Here is a 26,514-nt window from a genome sequence, read left to right on the forward strand (position 1 = left end):
AATTTAATTATAATTGTAAATATATATAATTTATATTTAATAATATATAATTTATAATGCTAATTATAACTGCAAAATTAAACTCTGATCTTTATAATATAATAGAATTTCTGTATTTTATATCGTCCGTTATTCTGGATCAATTCATTATCAGTAAAGTTTGCTCTTACGTTGCTCTTGCATTAAGAAGTTTAATGCAAAAAAGTTTAGTTATTGTCATACTTAAATAGTCATATTTAATAATAAACAATTTTTCTCGGCACTTCGTGTTATAACTTACACAATGATATTGTATTAATTTAAATAATATATTTTTTTTATAGCGGATCAATAAATTGGAAAACTGAATCATATATCGCATGCATAATTCATAATTATATCTCATTCTATGTTTATCATGTTCAAAAGTTATATATTTTATCAGAAAAACTATTCCACCGCAATTATATATGTATATACCTCGATGTAATCGATGGTGCTTATCAGTTGATTTTAAGGAGGTCAACAAGCTTCCGTGTCGCCGTGTCGCAGATTGCTGATAAAGTAAGTACTTATATTACAAGTATAACGTAATAAATATAGAATATACATGGTATACACAGTATATATATATATATACAATATATAAAATTCTTTTTAGTATATTTTCTTTTTTTAACTTATATTAATAAATAAATATATAATCTAATTTATATGCATTATTTAGAAAAAATATATCTTATAATTTATCAAGTTTTAAAGTAATCTATTAATTTACAAATCTATAACGTGCAAAAAATTAATCTATTTTAATGTATAATGTTTAGAGACAGAGAAAAAAAGATTGATACATTTTACACGCTTTTGACACTATATAGTATATTAGTGAATAGTGTAATGAAGAAAAAGGAATCTTAATAAATAGTTTCATGATAAATGTTCAGATTTTCTCTGAAAGACTGCAACTCCCCTTAGAATTATCGATCGCGACGCGCGTCAATAATAGAGCACACAAGTGCATTAGCCTAAAACTTTCTGCTTGTAAAATTTAATCTTTGCCTGTACCTTTCCACAATGTTTTGCTCTTCTATTTATCGCATTAACACAATAAAAGTTACAATGGAAATTAATCTTGAAAAATCATCCAAAAATCCCCCCACCCCCTTTTTAAAAAATATTAATATATATTATAATAAATATATACGTAACAATATTTTGTTATAGGGAATGTTCAGAAAATATCTCGATAAGAAATATATGAAAAAATTGTAAAGCAAAATATCATAAAAATATATAAAAAGGAATAATTATAAAGGATATTTTTTGTTAACAAATTTAGGAAGCCCATTACATTAATATCTTTTTGGCTAAATATTTCATGATTTTTTAAAACTAAATGTAGTAATATTAATATTTCACACATATTGATAACAAAAAGTTTCGAAAGAATAAAAAAAAATCTCTTACTTTAAAAAAATTTTTTATTAATTCTCTTTTATTTCCTCTTCAAGTTTTAAGATTTCCTTATCTTTCTTTTTTCTTTTTCTTGACGATTCAATTTAGCTACTTTTCTTCACAATCATAATTAATAACTTTCATTCCCTTATCTTTTTCCGCAAAAAGTAGATTTTCATACTTTGATCTTCTCTTCTTCTTTGATTTGTTTTGCTTTATGTCTTTTGATATCTTATTCTTTTGAATGTCTTCTGGCTTATTCAATGTTATTTCTTCATGATTAAAATTTGATAAAGAGCAATTATCGATTTTTTTTACGTTTTTCTTATTTCTTTTTACCTTTATTCCACTTGCCATTTTGTTTTCTACTTGTGGCACTACAAATTCAACGTCTTTTACTTGTCCATCATTCGTTGAGATTTCTTCTTTCTTCCTTTTTCTCTTTTCGTGCTGTTTTTGCTTGTATTCAATTTTCTTCACCATGTCATTTTTTTTAATATCCAAGTTAGCTATAGTAGGATTTACATTGCCTCCTTTGCGTTTGCACTCTGGCAAAGCCACGTTAAAATTTCTCTCTAATACCGCCACGAAAAAACCGTTGCAAAAATCAATATTTGGTTTTGAATACAAACATTTATCCCCGCAATTGTAACTTTTGGAACTAAAATTTATCCAATTATTTTTCAACAACTGTTTAACCGGTACCAGGCAATAAGCATTGCCAATATCAGCGAGAACTTCGTCTATCACTTCTTCATTCTCTTCAGGATGAAGAGAACAGGTGCTATATATTATTCTTCTTACATTTGGAAAATTAAAAAGCGCGTATCTAAGAAGATAAACTTGAAATGATTTTAAATTTTGCAGGCGCTTTGACAGAGATTTTGTTTCGTTGTTTATATCGCTTTGTTCCGGTCTGTCCACAATACCTACAATACAAATTATTCTATTGCATATAATAAATAAAAATTTTCATTTATTTTTATAGCACTAGATTTTATAAAATTAAATTAAACAAAATATATCCAAGTAAAAGATTATAATATCTGTAATACCGGTAATATATATATTTTATTAATTCATAATTAATTCTATTAATTAAAAATAATCAATATATCTGCTCCAAATTCTTTAATGCATTATATTTTATTGTTAATTTAAAAGATAGAAAGTGGAATTTTTACCTGATCCAGAACAACTTGGATCGACCAAGATGTATTCCACATGCGAGTACTGTTTTGGATTGAGAGTTAAAACATCTTGATTAAGAATTTTCACGCAGGAGGATCGAGTTATCTTTATTTGTTTGAATAAGGTTTCAAATCTTTTAGCATCAATTTCCACAGCATAAACCTCTCTGAAAAGAATTTTTATAAACATCTATCTTTCTCTCTAAAATTTAAACATTTTTATATACGAAAAAAAAGTTTGTGTGTGCGCGCGTGATATTAAAACATGATTGTATAAAAGATATAAAATTAAACATTTAATAAAACCTTTTTTATAAAAGTTATTTTTAGATTTTTCATATTTTTATGTTATACAGAGTTATTCAAAATGATTCATCCGACTTGGAATGATTGTATTTTCAAAGTTTACAAATACATGGTGATTAGTGATCATCAACCAAATGAAAAACTGTCCAAGTTTTATCTTTCACTTTATTATAAGTACTCGATGTGACTTGTCTCAATTACACGAGCAACATCGAGACGATAATCAAATTCCTCCCATACTCGTGTTCTAGCATATCCGTTATCATTGTGATTGAGCTGTAACAGTGTGATTTTTAAGCTCAACCAGCGTTGTGAGCAACGATGTACATACACAGCATCCTTAACGTCCTCCAAAAAGAAAAATTGATACCCCATGATTTGTTGCAGCTGGCCCCTTAGACCTCACCGGATCTTAAGCTGTGATCTTTTTTGGGAGGGAGGAGGGGAGGAGAATATACATGAATGTATGTTATAAGGATATGCTGTGTACATACCACTGCCCACTTGCCCACAATCCTAGGATATGAGTTAATAAAAATCGTTACAGCTGTGGAATCGATGACAATGGATATATGTTGGAGAGCATTAAGTAAAGTATGCATTATATATATGTTAGAGATTATGTAAAGTATGGAAGAAAGACTATCGTCTCGACGTTGCTTATGTAACTATACTAACTATAACGGAAGTTACATCGAGCACCTATAATATAAGAGACAAAACTTGGATAATTTTTCTTTTGTGGTTGATGTATCATTAATTACTATGTATTTGTAAACTTAAAAAATGTAGTTATTTGAAATCGCGGATGAATCATTTTGAATAAGCCTGTATATTGAAAATTTTTAACACTTTTTTATCATTTTTTCAATATATCGTTCGTTATTTTATATTTAAAAAATTTTTTAAATTATTTTTGATATTGAATAATTAGTGTTGTGTTTTTTAGTAATTAAGCCTCAAATTAAAATTATGTGAATAAATATATTTATGTAAAATTAAGTAAAAAATTAGAATTTGTTTTATGTTATATAGTATTTAAAAAGAAAAAAGGCATTCGATAAGTTTTATTTTTCTTGATACAAGTTTTATATGAAAACACATATACACAAACTATATACTTATATGTGTAAAACGTGTAAACTACATACCCATAATTCTGTAATTTCGCTGCTATATGAGTAGTTTTCATGCCAGGTGCCGCGCACATATCCAGTACTATGGAACCACTAACAGGATTTAACAAATGCGCTGACAAGCAGCTAGCCTAAATATGATGAATATAAAATCCAAAATTAAAATAGAGTTAATAAATAATACATCAATAAGAGTATTAATAATTAATAAAAATTGTACACACACGCGCACGCTATAAACTAATTTCAAATAAGTACAAAAACAAAAACTTTTCGATATATAAATTTAACAAATAATTTTTTTTTAATAATTAATATTTGGTAGTACTAGAGAATTAAAATGAGAATTAAAAAGAGTACTTTTATCAGTTTGTTGAAAACATTATCTATACCTTATCTTGGAGAATGAGTTCGCCATTTCGATAGCCGGCATGTTCGTGAAAGGATGTTAAGGGCGGAAAAGCAAGAACTTCCGGTATATGTATGTCTTGTATAAAATAAGGTTCCGATAATTGTGATAAGGATTGCAGATATGAAGAATATGTTGTGCTCGTGCTGGGTAATAACCGCCATCCCTCTTTTTGAAAGAAAGAAATGGCTTCTTCTACCGATAGCAAAAGAGTGTTGACACGGACATATCGAGGCTTCTGCACTAGATAAAAAAATTATTATATTAAATTTTATTTATATTGCTGGAAATGTTTTAAAATATTAACATAGTATAAATATCAAATAGTAATTTAAATCTGTAAATTAGAAAGAGAAGTAGTGAAAAAAGTTGATAAAAAAAAAAGAGAAAAAAGATAATTCGCAATTTATCATAAAACAAATTATATAAATATATGTGATTAAAAAAGCGTGGCTAAAAAATATATAAAATAACAAATAATATGTGTTTGTATAACATTTACATTCAAATTTTTTACTTAAAATATATTTGTATCTAGAATTAAAACTTCTATATTAAATTCTACATTATACAATTAACTTTGAAATTATATGCTTGAAATCAAAATTTTAATCAAATCAAAATTTTTGTAATATCAGATTTCTATTCATTTCAGCCACGCTTCTCTGGATTTAAAATAAGATAAATACCATATTTTTATATAAAGTAAGAATATACATTTATGTAATTTGTTCCTACATTCATCAATGTCAACTTGATCTTTTAAAATAGAATATTGTACTTTTTTGTTGTGTTTTATTAGATATTAAGAGAGAAAAAAACGAATTTAATAGTAGTACTCCATATAAAGTAATTTTGAGACAATTTAAAATCATGCAATTGCATAACAAAATTTGCGAATGCTTCGCTAATAAATAATCTCCTTGTATGATATAATTTTCTTTTTGAGATTTTTTCTGCATTATATTGTATTTTATTATAATAAATATATATATAATTTATTTCTTATATGTACATATATTGTATATCTTATTATATCTATATATCTCTATATTCTTATATATGTATTATTATATATTACATATATCTTATATATTTCTCTTATATAAATACAACCATAAAAAATAAATGATTCTACAATTTACTGCAGGAAAAAAAATATTATGTACCATGATCCTAGCAATTAATTAGTCTCAACTTGTTAATAATCACATTATGTACTTCTTTAGAGAATATGTGGATATATATTGAATTCTCAGTTAATGGCAATGAAAAAATATATATATATATATATATATATATATGTATATATATATAATAAAATTTTATTCTTCTGTATTATCTTAAGATACAATCATATTTGAGAAATGTCATATGTAGATCATTGACAAAAACAAATAAGCGAAAAATTTTAAGCGCATTATTTTCTAAAACAAAAAGTTTCAGAAAAAAATTCCTTTTCAAATTAAGAAAAATAGACAAATTATCAAATAAGAAGAGAGTTATAAACTATAATCGTACTAGAAACGATTGCAAACAATCTATACATCTATATATTATTACAACCAGTATGTTACTTATACATTGATATTTTACGTCAAAGTTACAGCAAACTTTTTCTCTTTTATATTATAATCCAAAATTCTATCACCAATTTCATCGTAGATAAAATGAAACAAATATATGCTCAACATTTAATAAGAAAGATAAATAAACTAATTAAGTGCAAGAAATGGACAATCTTTTATTTTGTTTTATCTGATCTCTTTACAACGCTATACTTTTTTATTAAAAATTAAGATAAATGTATATTCTCAAACCTTGTGTGTAAAGAGAAGGAAGAAAAATGTAATAAATTGAAAATAAATTTTATTAACTTTTTATATTATATTATTATTTATTAAATTGTTAATTATTGATTAGTATACTCCATTTTATATTATTTAAATTTATATATATTTACATATATTTTCATTCCATTTATATATATTTATCTATTTATATTTAATTTCTCTTCAATTTGATGAAAAAAATGTGTAGAATATATTTAGATAATTCCAAACACTTTTAATTATGCGCACGCATGTATATGTACACACATAAATGTGTGTGTGTATATATTATATATATATATATATATATGTATGTATATATATAAATTACTTGTGATACTAATAAAATAATTTTATATCTGAAAGAATTTCTCATTTAACTTTTTTTCTTTAAATTTATGTGTTCAAGCATTTTTTCTACATGTTAATGCAATGAATTGTTGTTTAATCACCACATATATGTTTATTTTCATGTTAATCATATGCAAATACTAAGAAAAGTGCAGTTCTGTTAACGAGGAATAATTAATAATCTAAATAAAAAAAATATATATATATATATATATATATATATGCATTGTCAAAATAAGCATCCTATTCTATACATTTTTTTTTGCATCTCAAAATCGAGAAAAATAGTTAGGTATTCTGTTTCTGATTTATCCTGTATATTATATTTATTTTATTTTAAAAGTTGAAAATTTAATGTAGCACATTCTAAAAAAAAAAACAGACTTTGAAAGAAACAAAAATCAATATTTATTTTTTATATAAATCAACCAGAACACAATCATAAAATCATTTCTTTTTCATATAAACCAATTAAATATTTACAGTACATGTTATATATATTTTTGTAATGTTGGCAAAAAATAATTATAAATAAATATTTATATTTAATATAATGCCATTTTATTATTTCTAATATAGAATATCTTGCGCTGTCCTTTATTTATTAAATCTTTTCCGATATTTTTATGATTGATAATAATATATATGCATAGATTAAGCAAATACAAAGGTTTTTGCTCAACTAACAAAAAACAAAGAACTTTCCTCTTCATTGTAATATAAAAAATCTCTGATAATTCGAATAACTCTCTTCTGTCAAAGAAAATTTGTTTCTCTTTATTTTAATCAACTTTCTTATTCAAACTTTCTTTAGATTCTACTCTAATTTTATCTTCGCTCTGTTCTTTCTCTTCAATAGACTCGTGCAGAGCCTGATAAGCATAACAAGAAATAATCAAGTTCACCATGATCACTGCAGCTAGCACAGAAACACAATTAGTCACAAAAGTGTCAGTATGAAATTGTAACATCATGAAATGTTGTATTCCAAAGAAGGCAGCAAACGGTAAAGTAAACATGGCAATACTATATAGGAACAATGTTCCCACAACTTCCACTAGACCCATCGCACAGTTACTCTTTTTTTCACAAATTGGTTCTTGATGACAGGATCTTTGACGATCCCGCAGGTTTTTGATTCCAGCAGCTCCTTTGTTCTGTCTACTGGACAGTATTCTGCAGTTGCGAATAATCAGGACCATGAAGAAAAAGATTCTACTGCACAATGATGACTCTCCAAAAATCAAATCTCTGCAAAAATGCAAGCACGTCGTAATTATTGGACAGCGAAGTGGCACAATTACCTTTTTCGTTACGAGAGATGAGAGTTTCTATGTAGTTGAGATTTTTCAACTCTTCTTGCAACTTCTTCTCATAAGCTAGCACAGTTAAAACTGGTTTGGAATGGCCCTTCAAGCATTTTTTGCCCCATAAAAGCTCTGTTATGAGCACTCTAGCTAGCCAGAGATTCAAACGCGGTTGTTCTATAAGAATGTGGGTGTTGTGGAAGAGTTGGTCTAAGTGAGGCAGCATTTGCAAGGTATTCATCGAGAGACTGTATATGCCGGCTATATTCTAAATCGCAAAGGCAGCGGAATAAGTCATGTGAGATCTGTTTCCTTTTTTTGTTAAATAATATACAGTTTCATATCAGTAGTACAATCGAAAAGGAGATAATTTCTAATGAAAAGATATGTTCAACATATTGAATGAAATTAGACAAGGATTAAAATGTACAAGAAACATTTTTTAAAATATATGTAATTATATTTATTATTTTTTATTTTTATATTAAAAATATTTCAAGAATATTAAATTTTTTTATAATAAAGAAAACTTTTTATATAATTTTTCTTTTATAAATAATCTCTTTTTTTTCCTTTCTCTTTCTTCTATGACACTCTGCGTACAAAAGTATTAAAAATGACTCAGTCTTATTAAAAAATTTCTATATAATACATGAAAAAAATTATATAATTATAACACTAATATAATAAATAAAAATTATCGTAAAAGGACTGGAACTTTTTTCAATTTCTATTTCTATATGTTTTGTAAAATCGTTCATTTTTTATACTTACGGGATGTTTCTTCTCGTAAATCAGAGTTTTTAAGCTGGCACCATCCTCTCGCACGCGGCGTACGATGTCGGCCGTAATTTTGTAAATACGCGGGACCGTAACAGAATGTACGAATCCGTTCGACATGTTACAAATTGAAGACTGCGTTCAGGAATTATATTTTGTCGAAAATAAAATTAATTTGTTACACCTTTATGAATTAGATTATTATCTGTGGCCTCTTGGGAGCTTGGGAGTGCTTTCCACTTTCCAGCATAGACGTATTAAATATAGACTGCGCGTTCCCTATCTTTCCTTTGTTTGGGCACCGTGAAACTTTAGAAAGAGTGAGCCTGATTTCATGGTAGTCTCCTCTTTGTCTAACGACGCGTGGTGGGGGAACGAAGCCTTCGTTGATTCGTAGAATAAAAAAGTAGTGGGAATGAAAAGGTATTGATAGGTTTTGATAGACAGAGAAAGATGCACCACGAAAGCACAGTATACTAGGGCTTGAGCAGAATAGCTGACTTATAAGATTTGAGACAAAAGACAGTATTGTGCGTATAAGACAAAAAGGGCATAAAACATTGTCTTAAAGTTGTAAGTCAGCCATTCTGCTCAGGCCCTTACATACAGTAGGGACAGTCCTTTGTTCTCAAATCAGCCGCGCAGATTTGCTTGCGCATCGTAAGCGACCATTTTTATAAGTCATGCCAATCCCGTTCAACATAAAGAACCCAATAACTCCATTACTGTGATTACATTTATAGTAAAATATAATCTGTAAAACTACAATACTATTATTTTGATTTCGCGTTTTATGCAATATTTAATTTTTATTCAGAAAAAATGACTATAAAATAATATATCGAAAATATTTCGCGCAAAATTATTTTAATAGTAAGGGTGCCGTCACATGGGGCGTAACTTGCGTAAGCGTAACCAGCGGATCGCCAATCACCGAGTTATTCCGATAGAGCCCTTCGTCGAGCTCTATCGGAATAACTCGGTGATTGGCGATCCGCTGGTTACGCTTACGCAAGTTACGCCCCATGTGACGGCACCCTAATGGGTACAACAAAAATATTGATACGGTGCTGCAACTTAAAGACATGGCGGACTACTCAAAGGTCAACTGAAAAAGATCAAGGCCCGAATTCATAGTCGTTTCTCAAATCTTCGATCTCGTTTCCAATTTCAAATTTCAGCTCTCGGGTCTCGAGTCTCCAACCTCAAATTTCAATACTAGTGGCTAATCATCAAATTCGGTCTTTCATGACTAAAACGAGAGAGGAGACCTAGGTTCCGACGCTGTGTGTCCCTACTGTATATAAATATACTGTGACAAAAGCATGTTGTCTCTTTCTAAAGTTTTAACAGCTTTTTAATCAAACGCGCAGTCTATATTTAATATGTCTATGCTTTCCAGACAAAAATATACTGATATTTGATATGGTCGAGGAGACGTTAACATTAAAGGCCCTTGCACAATGCTAGGCGATAGCGATAGGAATAGCGATAGCGATAGAATAGCATCTATTCTCTGTTCCTATTGGTGGAATAAAAAATATTCACCAATAGGAATAGAGAGTAGGTACTATTCTATCGCTATCGCTATCGCTATTCCTATCGCTATCGCTTAGCATTGTGCAAGGGGCTTTACAGAGGTACAGATGAATATTTCTTTATTCTGATTGGTTAATGTAATGTGTAACGCTTCGAAGCATCGGAAGCGATTTCGATTTACCAATCAAAAGAGAAAAAGGCAATTGACGCGTACGCGCTCAGTGGAAACTCAGCCTAAAGCGCATGACGAATGCATATGCGCATTTATCTATAAAGGCTCATTCAGACAGGACGCGTCAAGCGTCAAGCAGCGAGCAGCAACCATTCAACAACCAATAAGCGAGGTAATATTAGCAATGGCGTAAAAAATATTGCCTCGCTTATTGGTTGCTGCTCGCTGCTTGACGCTTGACGCGTCCTGTCTGAATGAGCCTTAACGCGCTGTACTACGCCGGATACAACAGCGTAAAATCTGTGATGGCGTAATGAAAACGAGCGTAAAGCCTGTGATTGGCCAAGCTCTTTTACGCCGTACGCCGATACGCTGTACGCTGTTCCATGGGACTGCACCTTCATTGGTCAATCCACAATTGTCAACTGGCAACGAGAACATTTGCAACCTATTGTGGAATGACCCTAAGGGAGCACAGACTTTTGCATAACACATAACGCATATGTATAAGAAATTTGATTGGTCCATAAACGTATGCATAAGAAATTCAACCAATCGAATTTCTTAGGGTGCCGTCACATGGGGCGTAACTTGCGTAAGCGTAACCAGCGGATCGCCAATCACCGAGTTATTCCGATAGAGCCCTTCGTCGAGCTCTATCGGAATAACTCGGTGATTGGCGATCCGCTGGTTACGCTTACGCAAGTTACGCCCCATGTGACGGCACCCTTATGCATATGCGTTATGCGTTATGCAAAAGTTTGTGCTCGGGCCTATAAGCGGGGAGCACACAACTTGCATAGCGCATAAACATATACATAAGAAAATTGATTGGTCCATAAACGTATGCATAAGAAAATAAACCAATCAAATTTCTTATGCATACGCTTATGCGCCTATGCAAGTTTGTTGCTCCCCGCTATAATCTATAGTACACGTTACGTATACTATAGATGATGCGCGTATGCGATTTACGGAATCCAGCCATAGAGAAAGACGCAAGTAGAAGTAGGATGCAAGCGGCGATTTTGTTCGGAACACGATCTTGTTTTCCTTCCGAATAGATTCTTCGATTCGGCTATATATATACCTACTTGTGTGATAGGTGAGTAATAAATGTTCCGAGCCGAGCTAGCTGCGCCGAAGCCGAGCGCCGAGCGTCGAATGTCGAATGTCGAATGTCGAATGCCGTCGAATTGTTCGACGTATACACCGAAGACCGAATTTGTTGGTTGTTGATATCCCCTTTTTGCAAAATCCTTCAATCATCTCGGAATCTCGGAAAAAGCTCCGTCTATGTATTTTATATATCTATAGTCTCCAAGGCTATATTATTCCAAAGGAGTAAGATCGCCATTTGTACGCGAGTACGCGCCATCTGGCACTCGCGACAACAAAGTATCGAATATATTGTGAATCCACAGTTTCGTTGGGTTTCCTTTCGTCGAAAACGTTTTTATCGTGTTGAGTTGCGACGGATCTCGCGAGACGGATCACATCTTCGGCATCTTCGGGGTGTCTTCAGGTTGATATTCGCGCGTTATGCTTTGAAAATTAACTTCTCACAAACCTAACCTCAATTCTTGATTTTCAATTCGATAATGATAATCATTCTACAGAACATTATAAATTGAACTTTTTGTCGTATGAGGAATTAGTATTTAACCATAATATTTGATTGTTAAATTTAATTTTTTTTCGATAATATTTTATTTAATTCTAAAACAAAGAAAGAGGAATAATCTTTTAATAGTTATCTCCAAATAGAGAGATCCTGTACAATTATGACTGGTTCAAGAATACCTTAGCATTTTTAGAATTTGTAATTTAAGGTTTCCAATGAAACGCAAACCCCATTTAGATTCTCTAATTTTTTCTTCGTACAGATTTATAACACAATAATTCTTACTACTAGCATTTGTATTAAGGATGAAGTGCTTTCTGTAGAAATTTCTGTAGCAATTTTGCTAGAAACTGATCGCTTCGAGGTTTTAGTATATTCTAAATGAAAAGGTGATTATAATAGAAATTATAAGAGAGAATGCATATCAGCAGCACTGCAACTGAATTGTTCAACAATTAAGGTATTTTATTTTGCTACAAAGATTTTCTGCAATGGTATAGAAAAAGAAATTCTAATCATATTTGTTGCATAAATGTGTAAAAGTTTTGAACATACATGAACATGATTAGATATTCAGCAATATTTTTATTTTTCATGTACCGGAATATAAATAGAAAATAAAAAGAGTTGAAAAAATAGGACATTTAACTGCTCAATCCTAGGAACTTAAGATTTTAAATGGATTCGATATCTGAATATCTTTATTCTATTTTATTTTATATTTATTTTTCTTAAATCTTAATTGTTATTGTAACTATTAACTATTATTATTATATATTATTTTAAATGTCAGAAAGCAAGAGAGAGAAAGAGAGGGAGGGAGAGGAGAGAATAAATATGTTATATATTTTACAGTAAAAAATATACAGAAGATATAAGACTAAAATTTGCTACATGCTGGAGAACAAGTGTAAATGATTCTGAAGAAAATGCCAAATTCTGAAATCAATAAGCGTGACCATAATTATAGTGAATCGGAACCACCTCAGAATGTCAACGTATTCGATAGTAGTATCAGCAAGGAATCCAAAATCGCACCTATTGTTGGCCAGATTAAAGATATCGATGAATTGAAAAAGATCGCACCGCGCGTCCGACTACAAGATGCCAAAAGCTTGAATGAATTGACGAGGATCTCATCCTTAAGTAACAACAACAGTAAATTGCAGCAGAGCAAGTTGTCCATTTCTGAGAGAACTCAGCAAGAATTGAAAAAATATTGCCGTACTTGTGCTGGTCTAAAATTACCCTTGGTACGTTTTTCTTAAACATAAATAGGATTATAATTTTATAATATAATTCAAAATGAAAAAAAAAAAAAAAACATTTAAATAAATGTGAAATACATAAAGAAGAATGTATATATTATAGTAATTAAGATGAATAGGTAAACAATAATTTAAAAAAAGACTAATGACAAATTTGATTACTGTGCTACATTGCACATTAAAATCTGCTATACATGAAAGTATATGAATGTAAAATCATAATATGTTTGAATATAATTAAATATCTAATGTTATATTATCATATATTATTCAGCAGAGTATACATTAAAATTACTTCATAGTCAAAATATTTACATTATGCCTGTAACTTGGATAACTTCATGTATAGCAATCTTTAGTATGCATATATGCGTTAGAATAATTCTGTTGTTATAATGACTATCTTGAGAGATAAACATATTTATTATTTATAAACATGATTATTATTGATTGTTGCTATCAATTATTGCAACAACTGTTCCTATTACTAACACATGTTATAGGTCGACATCTTTAGCGAGAAGGGTATCAAATTACGATTGAGTCAACAAATCAAACACCTGGAAGTGAATCCTTACGATAGCCTTTCTACACAGATGTGCATGGACTGCATCTGTGATCTTAAAATAAGTTACAAATTCTTCATGCAGATCAAAAAGGCCGAGATGAAACTCAAGTCCATTCACGTCAACTTGACAACCGAGAACGTCGCAAAGAAATCTGAATCGATTAATGAGTCTTTGATAACAAAACAAGAAAAGCAATCATTCTGCCTAGGTAATATATATTTTTTTATTTTTCATATTCTTTTCATTATATTTTTTGTGACTTGTATAATTAATATTTATATATTATATATAAGACTTTTTTTATTATTCATATAAAAGTGATAATTGAGAGAAAGAGGGTGGGGGGGGGGGAGGATACAATTTTTGCATATACAGAGTGTGTTACATATATGAATTTTGCATATATATGTGATCCATTTTATGATGATAATAATAAGTATTTCGTAAACTTGACATTTTACAAAAAAAAAATTTTTCTTTTAGAAAAGTAGGAAAGTTCGAAGGAAAAAAATGTTGAATATAATTTTTTATTAAAAATCTTAACTGAATAAAAAATAAATATTAATTTCCTCCTTTTCTTTTCCAAATCTTACATCTCTCTAAAATATTTTTCACAGAGTGTCAAAGTTTATGAGATATGCAGCTGTTTTCGTTAAAATGGACACTCTGTAGAATTATTTTCTTTCAGGTAGATATTATAGGAAAAATCCTCTCTATGTCTAGAATATCTGTATGGAATATTCTTAAGATCAACGACACTTTCCTCGAGCTGCTAATCTTTTGGGTCAATTTAGAGTCAACTTTTTTTCTTAATCTAAATTTTACTTTTTTATGATGTTTAAAATGTTTAGTGTTAAGGCTATGTAATAATGAAATATTAAATTAAGATTTGGCTGAAGTAAACTATTTGAATTTGTTTGAAGAATTTGTTATCCATTAGTTTCAAATTTGGTTTTTAGAAAGTTCTATATTTTTTATCACTTATATCTGAAAACTTGCCAAGTGTAGACACTTTGATAATGAACAATTAATACAAAATTGCTCAAATTATCTGCAGCTCGGAGAAAATATAAATTTTTTACAATTTGCAAATTTGATTCTTAAAACATTGTATATTTATTTTAACAAATTGTAATATTTATTTAAAAAAAGAAAAAGAAACTTGTGAGAATAAAAAAAGGTTTCCTTTTTTTAGAAACAAAGCAAGAGCGCGAATTATTTTCTACAATTCAACAAAATCAATCTTTACTATCGACGATGCAAGAAAGCCAAATAATTATGAAAAATCAAGAAGATAACTCTGCTCCTAAAATTTGTGCCATCTTTTCGTTGAAGAACGAGTCAAAGATGGAAGAAGAAGGGGCGCAGGTGGGCGGAGGAATCTTCGAGGAGATAGCAGAGGGAGGAGAGGACGAAGAATCTATCGAGGAATTTGATCCCGAAGATCCGGCTTTCCAGGAAGATGATGAAGAAGAAGAATTTTCAAGATCTCCAACTGCTATTTACAAGTATGACATGTTGGCGAAGTCTTATGTGAGAGTGGAAGGAGGTGAGGAGGAGGTAGTCTCCGTGAAATCTGGAATCACTCAGACTTCAGAGGGTGAAGGAGAAAATCAAAGAGAGGGAATGAGACAACCAAATATCCTGAAAAGAAGATTATTGATGTCAACACCAACGGTAAAAAGTGGGGAAAAGGATGGAATGCAGAATGAAGTGGAAAGTACTCTAAAGGAGTGCAAGGTGCAAAAGTTAGACTTGAATAATCCACTGAGTGTGAATAATGCTCCACACGAGGATGGAGTTATGTATGTGACTGTGAAGGGGTCTAAGCCAAACGAGATTTTATTGGTAAAGGTAAGCGAATATGTAAGGTAATATTTATTATAATAAGCATGAGATATTGAGATGACGATTTTAAGTAAAATGTGTTCATGTGTTGAAGATTGAGTAAAATTGATTAAAACTTGGTAAAATGTATCTATTTATTTAATTAGTATCAACTATTATTAGTATATTAATTGTTTTATCATTTATTTTCATTTAATTATTGTTAAAAGATATTTTATAACATTTTGTATTTCTAAGTATATCACATTTATTATACCAATAAGTATGTATATGTCTTTTTCAAATTTTTTCCTTTTCTAGTTTTTTAAAAATATTTTTGCATGATTATTTATCTATTCATTTCAAAAATTATTTCTTTCTTTTCTTTTTCTTTTAATTTAACTTTTTTACTTTTGCACACAATTTATGCTATATCATATATGTATTATATCTGGTTTTCAATTCCTTATTAATTTCCTTATTAATTTTTTATTAATTTATTATCTCATAAAATTTATAAAAATGAGATAATTATGTTTTTTATATCGAACTATTCTACGTTTTGATTCTATTCTATTTTTAATCGTTTTATCTACTTTGCATTTGTTCCTTTTATTTCATATTTTTATTATTTTTTCACGAAGTTTTCATCTTCTCATTTTCTTCCTGTTTTAACTTCTTTTCTCTATTTTTTTTTGTATTTTAACTCTTTTAAAATCCAAGAAATCTCATTTTATTTACACATGTCTTTAATTATTATATATTATTGACATCATAATTACATTTCCTATTTTTCTGATCTATAGGTCAAGAAAATGGATAAACCTATGGAATCAAAACGCATGGTATCCTCCACCGATCTCAAGCCCGTTGAACGTTTCCTCAAACGCTATGATACTTTGACATCGCGGGACTCCTCCTCATCTCGATCCCGTCCTGATGCCCGCGAGCAAATAATTGAGGAACAAATCGAAGAATATAAGAAGAAACGCGAGAAAGTTCTCGGAAATCAATCGGCAAAGACCTGTATCGTGAACGAGATGGAAAAAGAAATACAAGAAGAAAAAATTTGGGCTACATTAAACCCCAAAAAGGCGGAAAAAGAAATAATAGCTTCCACAAAAGAAGGAAAAGAAGAAGAAGAAGAAGAAAAAGAGAAAGAAGAAAAAGAAAAAGAGAAAGAAGAAAAAGCAGAAGAAAGCGAAAAAGTCGAAGAAAATCAGGAGAAGGTCAAATTGGATAGTTCGAAGGAATATATTTCAAAGTTATCGAGAGAAAAGTTGAAATGGGAAGAAGCAAAGCAGAAGAAAGAAAATCTACAAAACCAGGACTCGGATGAAACATATACCGAGGGAAATTTGGAAAAGTTGACGAGAATCTTGGGAGAGAAGGAGGAGAATCTGCAGGTAATTTCTGTATAATTTACAATAAAATTCAATTTGCTATGCTATAAGCATGTGCTAGAGAATAAATGTTATGAAAATTGTTAAGGCTCCTGGGTGCTCACCGCGGCCATATTGGAATCGTGACGTCAGAGGCGAGAAATAACACGTTGAGATTTCTTAGATGCCATTTCTAAATAAAAACATATTTGCATAAAATAACACTTAAGATCTCTTTAATACACTTCTAAAAAACGCCGAAAACTATTCTTTTCCCTTGACAGTCAATCAACAACCGTAAAATGATCGAGATATGTCAGACTTTGACATGCGGAATGACTGCGCATGTGCAAAGACCAAACAGACTGGGCCTCATAATATTACATTTTACAGCTGTTGATTGATTATAAAGGGAAAAGGATAGTTTTCGGCGTTTTTTAGAAGTGTATTAAAGAGATCTTGTGTTATTTTATACAAATATGTTTTTATTTAGAAATGGCACTAAAAATTTTTAGCGTGTGTTTTTTCGCCTCTGACGTCACGATTCCGACATGGTCGACAGGAGCCTTAAGCATGAAGCTTAATTAACGTGTGTACTATTTTTTTGCATGAGAGCTTACTCTTGAAAGCTTTTATTGAAATTAATGCACGTAAAAATTAGGCATTTGTATTTTTTTAAGTGCAATATTATGCAGTTTTTTAAAACTTTAATTAATCGATAAATTAATTAATTAATATTTTAAATATGAGTATAAAATCTAGAGAAATTAATTTTTATCGAATTTAAAAAAAATTGTATCTTGTAAAAAATTTTGTAATTGTATCGGTAAATATATATATATATATATATATATATATATATATATGTATATAGCAGAGCACATTGTGCGAATTCATTATTGTACCTATAGAAAAAATAATATTATAATTCAATGGAAATTAAACATCATTAAGATCTTCAATTTTTTTCTTTACTATATTTTGATACCATTAATCGTAAGATACGTACATACAATTATGGTTTATTTGAATTGTATGTAATTCTGTAAATAAATTTTTATTTATATTAATTTATATTATTTGCTTCTCTTTTTTCAAATTTGTTATTTTTTAATTTCCTATTTTTAGTCTTTCTCCATATAATAATTATTCTTTATTTTTTTTTTCTACAATTTTTTCTTTGTTTCAGGAATTCCAGGAATACTTGAAGCAGCGCAAGATCGTTCTCCCTCGTCTCAAGGACGAGGACGTAATCTCTCTCTACGAAGATCGTTTTTCCGTCACGTTAAAATTACCTCCTAAACCCCTGCCAGATCTTATAGACATTCAACCATCTGCTGTTGATTCGCTTTCCATAGAGCGCTGCTATCTGGAATGCGATTACTGCCCGGAAACTTTTTCCAATCGCGATGTCCTCGAGGAGCATTTGAAAACTCACGACTACCGCATCCTTCACTATTGCGACGACTGTGAAGAAGAATTTCCAACTAATAAAGCGAAGAGAAATCATAATGTCATTTGTGTAAGAAAGTTAATTTGCAAATATTGCGATCTACTTTTGGATTCTAGAGGGAAAAAACGTCAACATGAACAGAAACATATCGATGCCCTTTATGGACAACTTTGCGAAGTTTGCGGAGAAAGATTCAAACATCAGGGAACCCTGGACCAGCACTTGAAAACACAACATACGATTTTAGAGAAAATTTATCAGTGTTCAAAGTGTCCAAAAAAATTTGCTTTCAAGCAAAAACTAAGTTTTCATCTAAAATCAGTGCACACAACTTTAAGAGCATATCTTTGCGAAGATTGCGGTGCAGATTTTAAGAATCCTGCGAGTTTAAGGCATCACAGAATTAGAAAACATCAACCAGTCGGAAACAAGAGGGAATGTCCCGTTTGCAGGAAATTAGTGCCGTTCTACAGTTTATCCAAACACATGCACACGCACAAAGCTTATAGTATTCAGTGTCCGCATTGCGACAAGATGTTTAAAAATAGCTCGACCTTGAAGCAACATGTAAGGATTCATGAAGATCAAAGACAGTATCGTTGCGATACTTGTGGGGTTGGATTTAATCGAAGAGATGGTTTGAGGTTGCACATGAAGGTGCATGAAAAAACGGGTAGCAGGGGCTTGAAAGAATGTTCTTGTCAAGTTTGTGGAGAAAAATTCCCGAATCATTCGACTTTGGTAATTCATAGAAATAGAGTACACAAGGATGGCAGGCAATATACATGTCACATTTGTAATAGGTCAATGATTTCGACAAGATCGCTCGAATGGCACATGTCACACATTCATAACGAATCGATGCCAGGTAAAATGTGTGTTTAATGTTGAAAATATAAAGTTGACATTTCGTATCTTTTGTTTTTTACTTCATTGGTATAAAACATTTTCTAAATATTAGGAATTTTAAAACATTTTTCGGAGGAAGAGCGAAAGTTGTATCAAAATTCTAAAAATATGCAATGTTAACTTGCTAAATATTAAAATTGAGCCAAAATATTCCTCCGATTGTGAGCACTTTCTTACTTTCTGTTAAAGTATATAAAGTTAATTTAATTTTTTGGAAATAAGGAACCTTTAAAAGAGAAACCTCTCTATTCGTTTAATAAAATGATACTTTTTGAAAATATACAGTTAAAATATAAACATTTATAGATAATGATTTTCTCGCAGGAATTACCCGCGACGAGTCCGGTCCGCCTGAAAAGAAACGGGTTTCCTGTTATCACTGCAGTAAGACCTTCAAAACAGAGATGATACTGCGCACACACATAAAAAACACTCATATGGAAAAAGATCCAATGAAGTGTACCGACTGCGACCAGACTTTTACATCCGAAGTACGTCTACGTCATCATATGATGGTCGCACACAACCGTCTCGAGGGCACTTTAGCGTGTCCGCACTGTCCGAAACGATTCGTCAACCAATTAAGGCTAAAGACTCACATGATTTCTCATTCCGAGGATAGGCCGTACACTTGTGAGATTTGCGGTTTCAACTTGAAAACGAAGATCCAACTCCTTAAGCATCATCAAAACCGACACAGCGACGAAAGACCTTTACAGTGCAGGTAAAAACGGATTATAATTTCAATAGAGATTCATTTCTCGTGTTATAGGCGTGTCTTACGAAAATTAAAAAATTGAGAATAAAGGATTATTATAATGTATAACTAATTAATTTTGTCAATTAGAGTTACAGATTTTGTTAACCCATTTATTTAATAAATTTGGAAAATTAATTTTTTAATATAGAAATTTGTGTGTGTCTGGACACGCCGTTTAATGTGCATATTAAATTAAACTTTTTTTCTTTTAAATTAAGGAAATTTCAATATTAATACACTGGATTGAGAGAGAGAGAGAGAGAGAGAGAGAGAGAGAGAGAGAGAGAGAGAGAGAGGGAGAGGGAGAGGGAGAGAGAGACTTTCCATTCATGTCGTTGTCAAGTTTTACTTATACATGTATGTATATCTTTTAGATTTTGTCCCTGGCGATGCAAGCAGGTGAGTGCCCTTGTCTGTCATGAGCGCACGCACACGAATGAGCGTCCGTATTCGTGTAGTGTATGTCGCCAACGCTTCAAATATCTCGGCGATAAAAACAAGCATGAGCGACGTCACGAGAGCCTTGGCGGTTCGGGATTCAAACGCATTGTACCAGGAAGGAATATTAAACCAAAAGTGCGCGCCGACGATTCCTCTGGCTCCGAGCAGGAGCAAAACTCGATCAAGCATTCTGTAAATCAGCAGATTGAAGAGCAATATGGAGAAGAGCAACAGGGAGAAGAACAATATGATGAACAGGAAGAACAGATTGTCAAATTCGAACGGGAACAGATCGTCAAGTTTGAGGATCAGGAGGAGGAGTATGAACAAGTGTACGAGCAGGTGAGACTATTACTAATTATATTTGTTATAAAATCATTTTTAAATTCTTTCTCGAGTGAACATGTTGAAGAAAAAAGAAAATAACACACACATACAATAAACACACTTATATACACAATAAATTATCATGATAAATAGAAAAGAAATAAACGTATAAGAAAATTAGTAAATAATAATAATAAATAAATAAATAACAAGTAAACAGTATATAAATATTGAATATATAGTGTTTTATAATTTGTGCTCCTCAATTACTAAACAAATACCATTATTTCTTGATGAAAAATGTGTCGACAAATCTTGAAATTATTTTTTTTTTTTTCTGCAGTGCTTAGTGAAGGAGAAATTATAAATTAAATAAAATTCACACACTTGATTAGAAATTATTCATTTATTAGATGGATTATTCATTATTCATTTCAAATTGCATTTTTTGTAATACATATCTTTTTTGGGGATTATTTCGATATTTGTCGCTCTTGTAGGAATATGAAGAAACTTCAAGAGAGGCATCGGAGGTAGCTACAGAAGTAATCATGAACATAGAGGATTCCAATGTGTACACGGAGGAAGTTACGGCCGACAATATGGAACCCAGTTCTGAAATTATGACGGATGAAATTATGACGAATGATATTCTGCAATCCGGTACCGCTGTAGTGCATCTACAACGGCAGGACGATACGGGGAAGATTCAAGTGATACCCGTGATGCTATCCTTGCCCGATCTGTCCGACACGAATGCCGAAGTCAATCTCGCAACCGCGTCTATCATGTATAATAATTAGATTTAATTTTTTCGGACTATAGAATTCTATATGAATTAAATGTACTTGTAAAAAATGGGTTCTTAAATTTTTAAGCCTTCACACAGATTCTGTTTAATCTTTTAACTATCCCGAAAGATTAAATTTTTAATTTTTCGGGTATTTGATGAGATACATATAGAAACGCTATAAAAAAATATCGGGATTTTCTTTTTAACTTTCTAGAATTTCTAGAATTTATTTATAAGAGAAATTTTATAGAACCTGAGAAATTCTCCAAGCTCTAAAAAAATATTCTGGTATTTTTCTCAGACTCTAAGATTTCTTGAACTTGAGACTTTTGAGTTTTCTCAGATTCTTTGGATTTCTTCAAACTTTATAAAGTTCTCGTAGTATGGTCGTAGGAACTTTTAGAAAATTGTCAAGAGAATCTTCAACTTGTATATACTCCATCAAGTGACTTCCATCAAAATTTACAGGACATTAGAGTATTCTTCTCTGAACTTGTCTCATGATAAGAGAACAATGCCAAAGAGCAATTGTAAAAAAAGATTAAAATAAAACGAAAAGGATAAATCTGAATATATACTGATTCAGGTAGAAAACGGGCTAATGAGAACCAGATGCAGACACATTAGGCATATGTAACAAATTTTTTTTTAACTTCTTTTTAACTTAAACATTTCGGTCCTTCCTCTGGACCATCTCAAGCAGATTGATTAGCAAAACAATTGACGTATCTTGTTGATCCACACCTTTGTCTTACGTCTTCGATAATTTTTCAAAGCGATCGAAAACGAGATAAAGAACAAGGACGCGTTCTGACCTCAGCGATATGCAAGAAGAAGTACCGATCTACTCTGCCTTGTTTATCGCCAAGATTGGAACGTTCGCTCCTTATTCTTCAATTCATCTTCGATCGCATTGAGAACCGAAGATGAAAGACGGAAAAGTGGATCGAGACACGTGAATTTTAAAAACAGGTTTGTCGCGTTTAATTTCTGCGCCTGGCTCTTACTAACCTTTTTTACCTAAATTTGTAAAAAAAATTAAAGATTATCAGTTTAAGATTACATTTCTTATTGTTAAAAATTAATTGACATTGTAAAAAAAAAAAAAAATTTATATAATTTTTCAAATATATGCCATCGGTAAGAAATCAGGAAGTTTAGAAAGACAATTGTGAGAAAATTACAAGACAAATATGAGAATTTTATAATTTGAAGATTATAAAATGCAAAGAAAGGTAGAGAGAGAAGACGGAAACTCCGATAAAAAAAAGTTTAAAAAAAATCTAAAATTCTAAAATGAAGCAAAGAAGAAGAGAGACTCTTAAAAATATTTATTATGCCACAAAAACACTTGGCATATAAAAGAAAATAATTGTAGAAAGTTGTATAAAACAGAAAAATATGCGAGACTTGAAGATTGGAAGTTAATGTAAATGAGGAAATAAGTCAAAGATTATCATGAGAACAAAAGTTGAAAATTGATGACTATAAAATGCAAAGAAGAAAAGAAAAACAGAGACTCTCGAAAATGTTTAGTTTGTAGAATAGCACAATATGTAAACTATTTTGTATAAATGAGTGAGAGTGTAATGTATTCGTGCATTTCTATGTTGCGTGCGTATGTCGTATATGTATCGTATGCGATGTGTGCGTGTTATGTATTAAAAATAAGTCATTCTACATTATATTACCTTTGTATCATTCTTTGTGAACAATGCATAGCACGTTTCTCTTTAACGAGCCAGTCTGTTCTTTTTATCTGCATTTTTGCAACTTTTGTTTTTTTAAGAATGAAAGTTTATTATTATTATTGTTTCACTATAATCATATTATTAGTTTTAATTTTTACTTGTCAAATCCATTTTGGAGTTTCCGAATCCATCAATTGGGCATACCAGCAATATTTTATTATTATTGTTATCGCTATATTCTCCTCCCCTTTCTTCTTTTTCTAAGTCTGAACCTGATATACTTATTTTTGAATAAAAATATATAGCTAAAGAAACTTGTGTCTACATAATTATAAAAGTCTATATCCATTAAATACACAGAATCTGTTTTTTTAGCTGTATTTCTTGAAATTTTTTAAAAATATAAATATTGAAAATATTTATTCATGTTTAAAAAAAATATAGAAAGTAAAACTATACATAAATATACTTTTAATAGGATCAATATATTTTAACTGCACTTTTTCCCTATTTACCATATCTCTCTCTCTCTCTCTCTCTCTCTCTCTCTCTCTCTCTCTCTCTCTCTCTCTCTCTCTCTCTCTCTCTCTCTCTCTCTCTCTCTCTCTCTCTTCTTTCCCTCCCTCCTCCTCTCTTCCTCTATCTCTCCTCATCCTCTCTCTTCATCTCCGCCCATCTTATAAAATCTCAAATTTTTCCGTACGGATATAATTTTTTTTCATTTTAAAATCTCTAATGTTGCAATTATAATGGCTAAAAAGAACAGATTTGATATGCTTTTCAATACATTACTTTATTAATACTTATATATTTTACAGATATTATAATCCAGATGGCTGGATTTATATATGCTTAGATAAGATATGACACGATGTACAAGATAGGATAATATGTGGTTTTCTTTTTTTTTTTTTTTTTTTTTTTTTTTATCAAAATAAAATTCTTAATTAAGCAATCACCACGAAAGTTTATATATTTTATGATAATCTCCATTTCTAACATGTATGTAAATATAAAATTGGTAGAGGAAAATAGAGTTAAAGATAATGATGAATTTATATTTCTGAGGAACTACTAATTATCAACAACATTAATTTAAGCACTTGTGTTAAAAACTATTACATTTAAAAAATAGATACATATAAATATCAAATATAATTGACATAATTTACATGTATATTAATATAATTATCATTTTTATAACAAAATAACAAAAATAAGAAAATGTACATATTACAAAACTAACATAAATAAGAAAATGAATATATTACATTTTTCAAGAGCCAATACGCATGTATATCTGATGCATCCTATAGGAACTTGAAAATTAAACTTTGTTAGCGCATCGATAAATTTGTCATTAGTATATAGTCACTTAAGACTCCTAATTTCTCATTCTACCATTCAGTCATTAAATTCATTCAATCATTAGAAGCAAAGAAGTTATTTAATTTTTTTATACCAAGTTCAAATTAATTAGTTGTTAACTCTTGTATTCGATATATTTATGAAATCAAAAATTTTAATTTTCAAGAAAATAGAGCTAAAGGAGGCAAAAGAGATCGATATCGTAGATTAATAATTGTAAACCATGATCCATTGTTGTAAGATTTATTCTCGTTATAAATATAGGATACATAAAAATTGAATTTCTCTATGCGGGATGATTAAAAAAATGGAGCTTTTCGTTTTGTTTTGCCAATCTATAATATTCTGTCGAAGATGAGTTATGTTAATTAGGCTTATATTAAATAAAAAACTTAAACATTTAAAAATATTGAATTTATTGTAAGAAAAACAATTTACAGTGTCTAGCGATTTTCTCCATATAATTACTATAATATTCTAATGCCATCGCTGCAGTTCTATTATATTATGAAAGTCTGTTTTAAACAAAGTAATACAGAACATAAAAAGATAGGACAAAAGAAACAATTTACTTCATATCTATACATATACATGTAAAATTTTTAATCAAGAAAATTTTATGCGCACGCGCATATATATACATGTGTGTGTGTGTGTGATATATATATATATATATATATATATATATATATACATACACATACAGGTGAACCGCATAACGTGTATCTAATTAGTGGACTGATCAATTTTTTTTGTCTCACATATGATTCAAAAAGTCAAAAAGACCCTTAAAATAATTGTAGCATACTTTTTATCAGTTTTTGTTTTTAAAAATTTTCAAAGTCACCTTCAGTTTCTTATAAACAAATAATTTTTTACGCCTATATTTTAGATTTTAGCGAATGATTTCGGCAAGCACATTACAAAATATTTTAAGATTGAATAGCTTACACAAGATATTTTGTACTTTAATTTGGAATAAATTTTACATAAACTATCAAATATATTTAGAATTTCTTTATTAAGGGTAGTGATTATTACGGCGTAGATAAAATAATATAAGTAGAGTACTCCATATATAGATATATATATTATATAAATATTTTTTTGTAAAATGTATTTATTTACATATTTTGTTACACACTAATTTTTTTATTATTTTATATATTTGTATAGAAAATATATATATCAGTCACTGTGTACTTTTTATTTGTACAGAATAAAATTATAGTTTACACATAAAAAACATCACACACACACACACACACAATCACACACCATACAATGCGTTTTAGTAAGGATATATAAGAATCTTTCATACAGCACAGAAAGATTGCAAAATACTGGAAAAATATTTTTTATAATAAAATACAATATATATTGCTTTCAGCCCTTCTGGATAACATTAAAATGATCAAGATATATATGTATACATATATATATATATATATACTCTGATAATGTTAGTTAAAATTATTTTAAACTTCTTTTCTACATCTTTTGTATTTTAAAATTCGTTACTGTATTCAAGAATTTCTTAAATATTTTGATGAAATATTTTTAAAAAATTTTAAATTAACAACTACTTTTATTTTATATTATATATTAGAATTTTATATTTAGAATATATATTTTAGAATTTCATA

At 29.9% G+C, this 26,514-nt stretch overlaps 3 protein-coding genes across 10 annotated transcripts in view; 1 reads left to right on the plus strand and 2 right to left on the minus strand.

Annotated features, from left to right (window-relative positions):
- Positions 1-1,433, minus strand: part of Dcx-emap (Doublecortin-domain-containing echinoderm-microtubule-associated protein) — a 34,545-nt gene extending 33,112 nt beyond the window's left edge. The window contains exon 1 of one of the 2 annotated variants that reach the window (XM_083053011.1): positions 460-1,433. The gene's annotated coding sequence lies outside the window, so the exon portion shown is untranslated. The remainder of the gene's footprint in view (positions 1-459) is intronic. The other variant, XM_083053010.1, reaches the window with a different exon arrangement.
- On the minus strand, positions 460-9,229 carry Nsun5 (Nop2/Sun-like domain containing protein 5). The gene is made up of 7 exons (XM_083053025.1): positions 8,740-9,229; positions 7,963-8,233; positions 4,459-4,718; positions 4,082-4,197; positions 2,619-2,791; positions 1,447-2,363; positions 460-535 (listed from the first exon to the last, which is right to left on the minus strand). Exons 1-6 carry the CDS (start codon positions 8,863-8,865, stop codon positions 1,543-1,545), a joined length of 1,767 nt encoding a protein of 588 aa, XP_082909151.1. The 5' UTR covers positions 8,866-9,229; the 3' UTR covers positions 460-535; positions 1,447-1,542.
- A 2,178-nt stretch (positions 9,230-11,407) lies between these two features.
- Positions 11,408-22,890, plus strand: LOC145944592 (uncharacterized). 7 transcript variants are annotated; one of them, XM_083053006.1, is made up of 10 exons: positions 11,846-11,981; positions 12,372-12,540; positions 12,936-13,333; positions 13,852-14,125; positions 15,113-15,771; positions 16,551-17,150; positions 18,316-19,447; positions 19,813-20,212; positions 20,623-21,031; positions 21,517-22,890. In XM_083053006.1, the coding sequence occupies exons 3-10, from the start codon at positions 12,995-12,997 to the stop codon at positions 21,817-21,819; spliced, it is 4,116 nt and encodes a 1,371-aa protein (XP_082909132.1). In that variant the 5' UTR covers positions 11,846-11,981; positions 12,372-12,540; positions 12,936-12,994; the 3' UTR covers positions 21,820-22,890. The 7 variants fall into 7 exon arrangements, with proteins under 7 accessions (XP_082909134.1, XP_082909129.1, XP_082909130.1 ...); XM_083053005.1 differs by having other exon boundaries at positions 11,848-11,981; positions 12,343-12,540; XM_083053007.1 differs by having other exon boundaries at positions 11,874-11,981; positions 12,404-12,540.
- The last annotated feature ends 3,624 nt before the right edge of the window (positions 22,891-26,514 follow it).

This window comes from Prenolepis imparis, unplaced genomic scaffold (assembly GCF_030444845.1).
Source record: "Prenolepis imparis isolate NDT839.2.m4 unplaced genomic scaffold, iyPreImpa1.0 SCAF_13, whole genome shotgun sequence".
Lineage (NCBI taxonomy): Eukaryota > Metazoa > Arthropoda > Insecta > Hymenoptera > Formicidae > Prenolepis > Prenolepis imparis.

Coding starts and splice junctions, on each gene's coding strand:
- Nsun5 (XM_083053025.1), bottom strand. CDS start 8,865: ATGTCGAACGGATTCGTACATTCTGTTACGGTCCCGCGTATTTACAAA. Junction 8,234..8,739: donor TTTACGAGAAGAAACATCCC/GTAAGTATAAAA, acceptor TTTGCGATTTAG/AATATAGCCGGCATATACAG. Junction 2,364..2,618: donor TCCAAGTTGTTCTGGATCAG/GTAAAAATTCCA, acceptor TTTGTATTGTAG/GTATTGTGGACAGACCGGAA.
- LOC145944592 (XM_083053003.1), top strand. CDS start 11,635: ATGTCGAATGCCGTCGAATTGTTCGACGTATACACCGAAGACCGAATT. Junction 15,772..16,550: donor ACGAGATTTTATTGGTAAAG/GTAAGCGAATAT, acceptor TCTGATCTATAG/GTCAAGAAAATGGATAAACC. Junction 21,032..21,516: donor ATGAACAAGTGTACGAGCAG/GTGAGACTATTA, acceptor TCGCTCTTGTAG/GAATATGAAGAAACTTCAAG.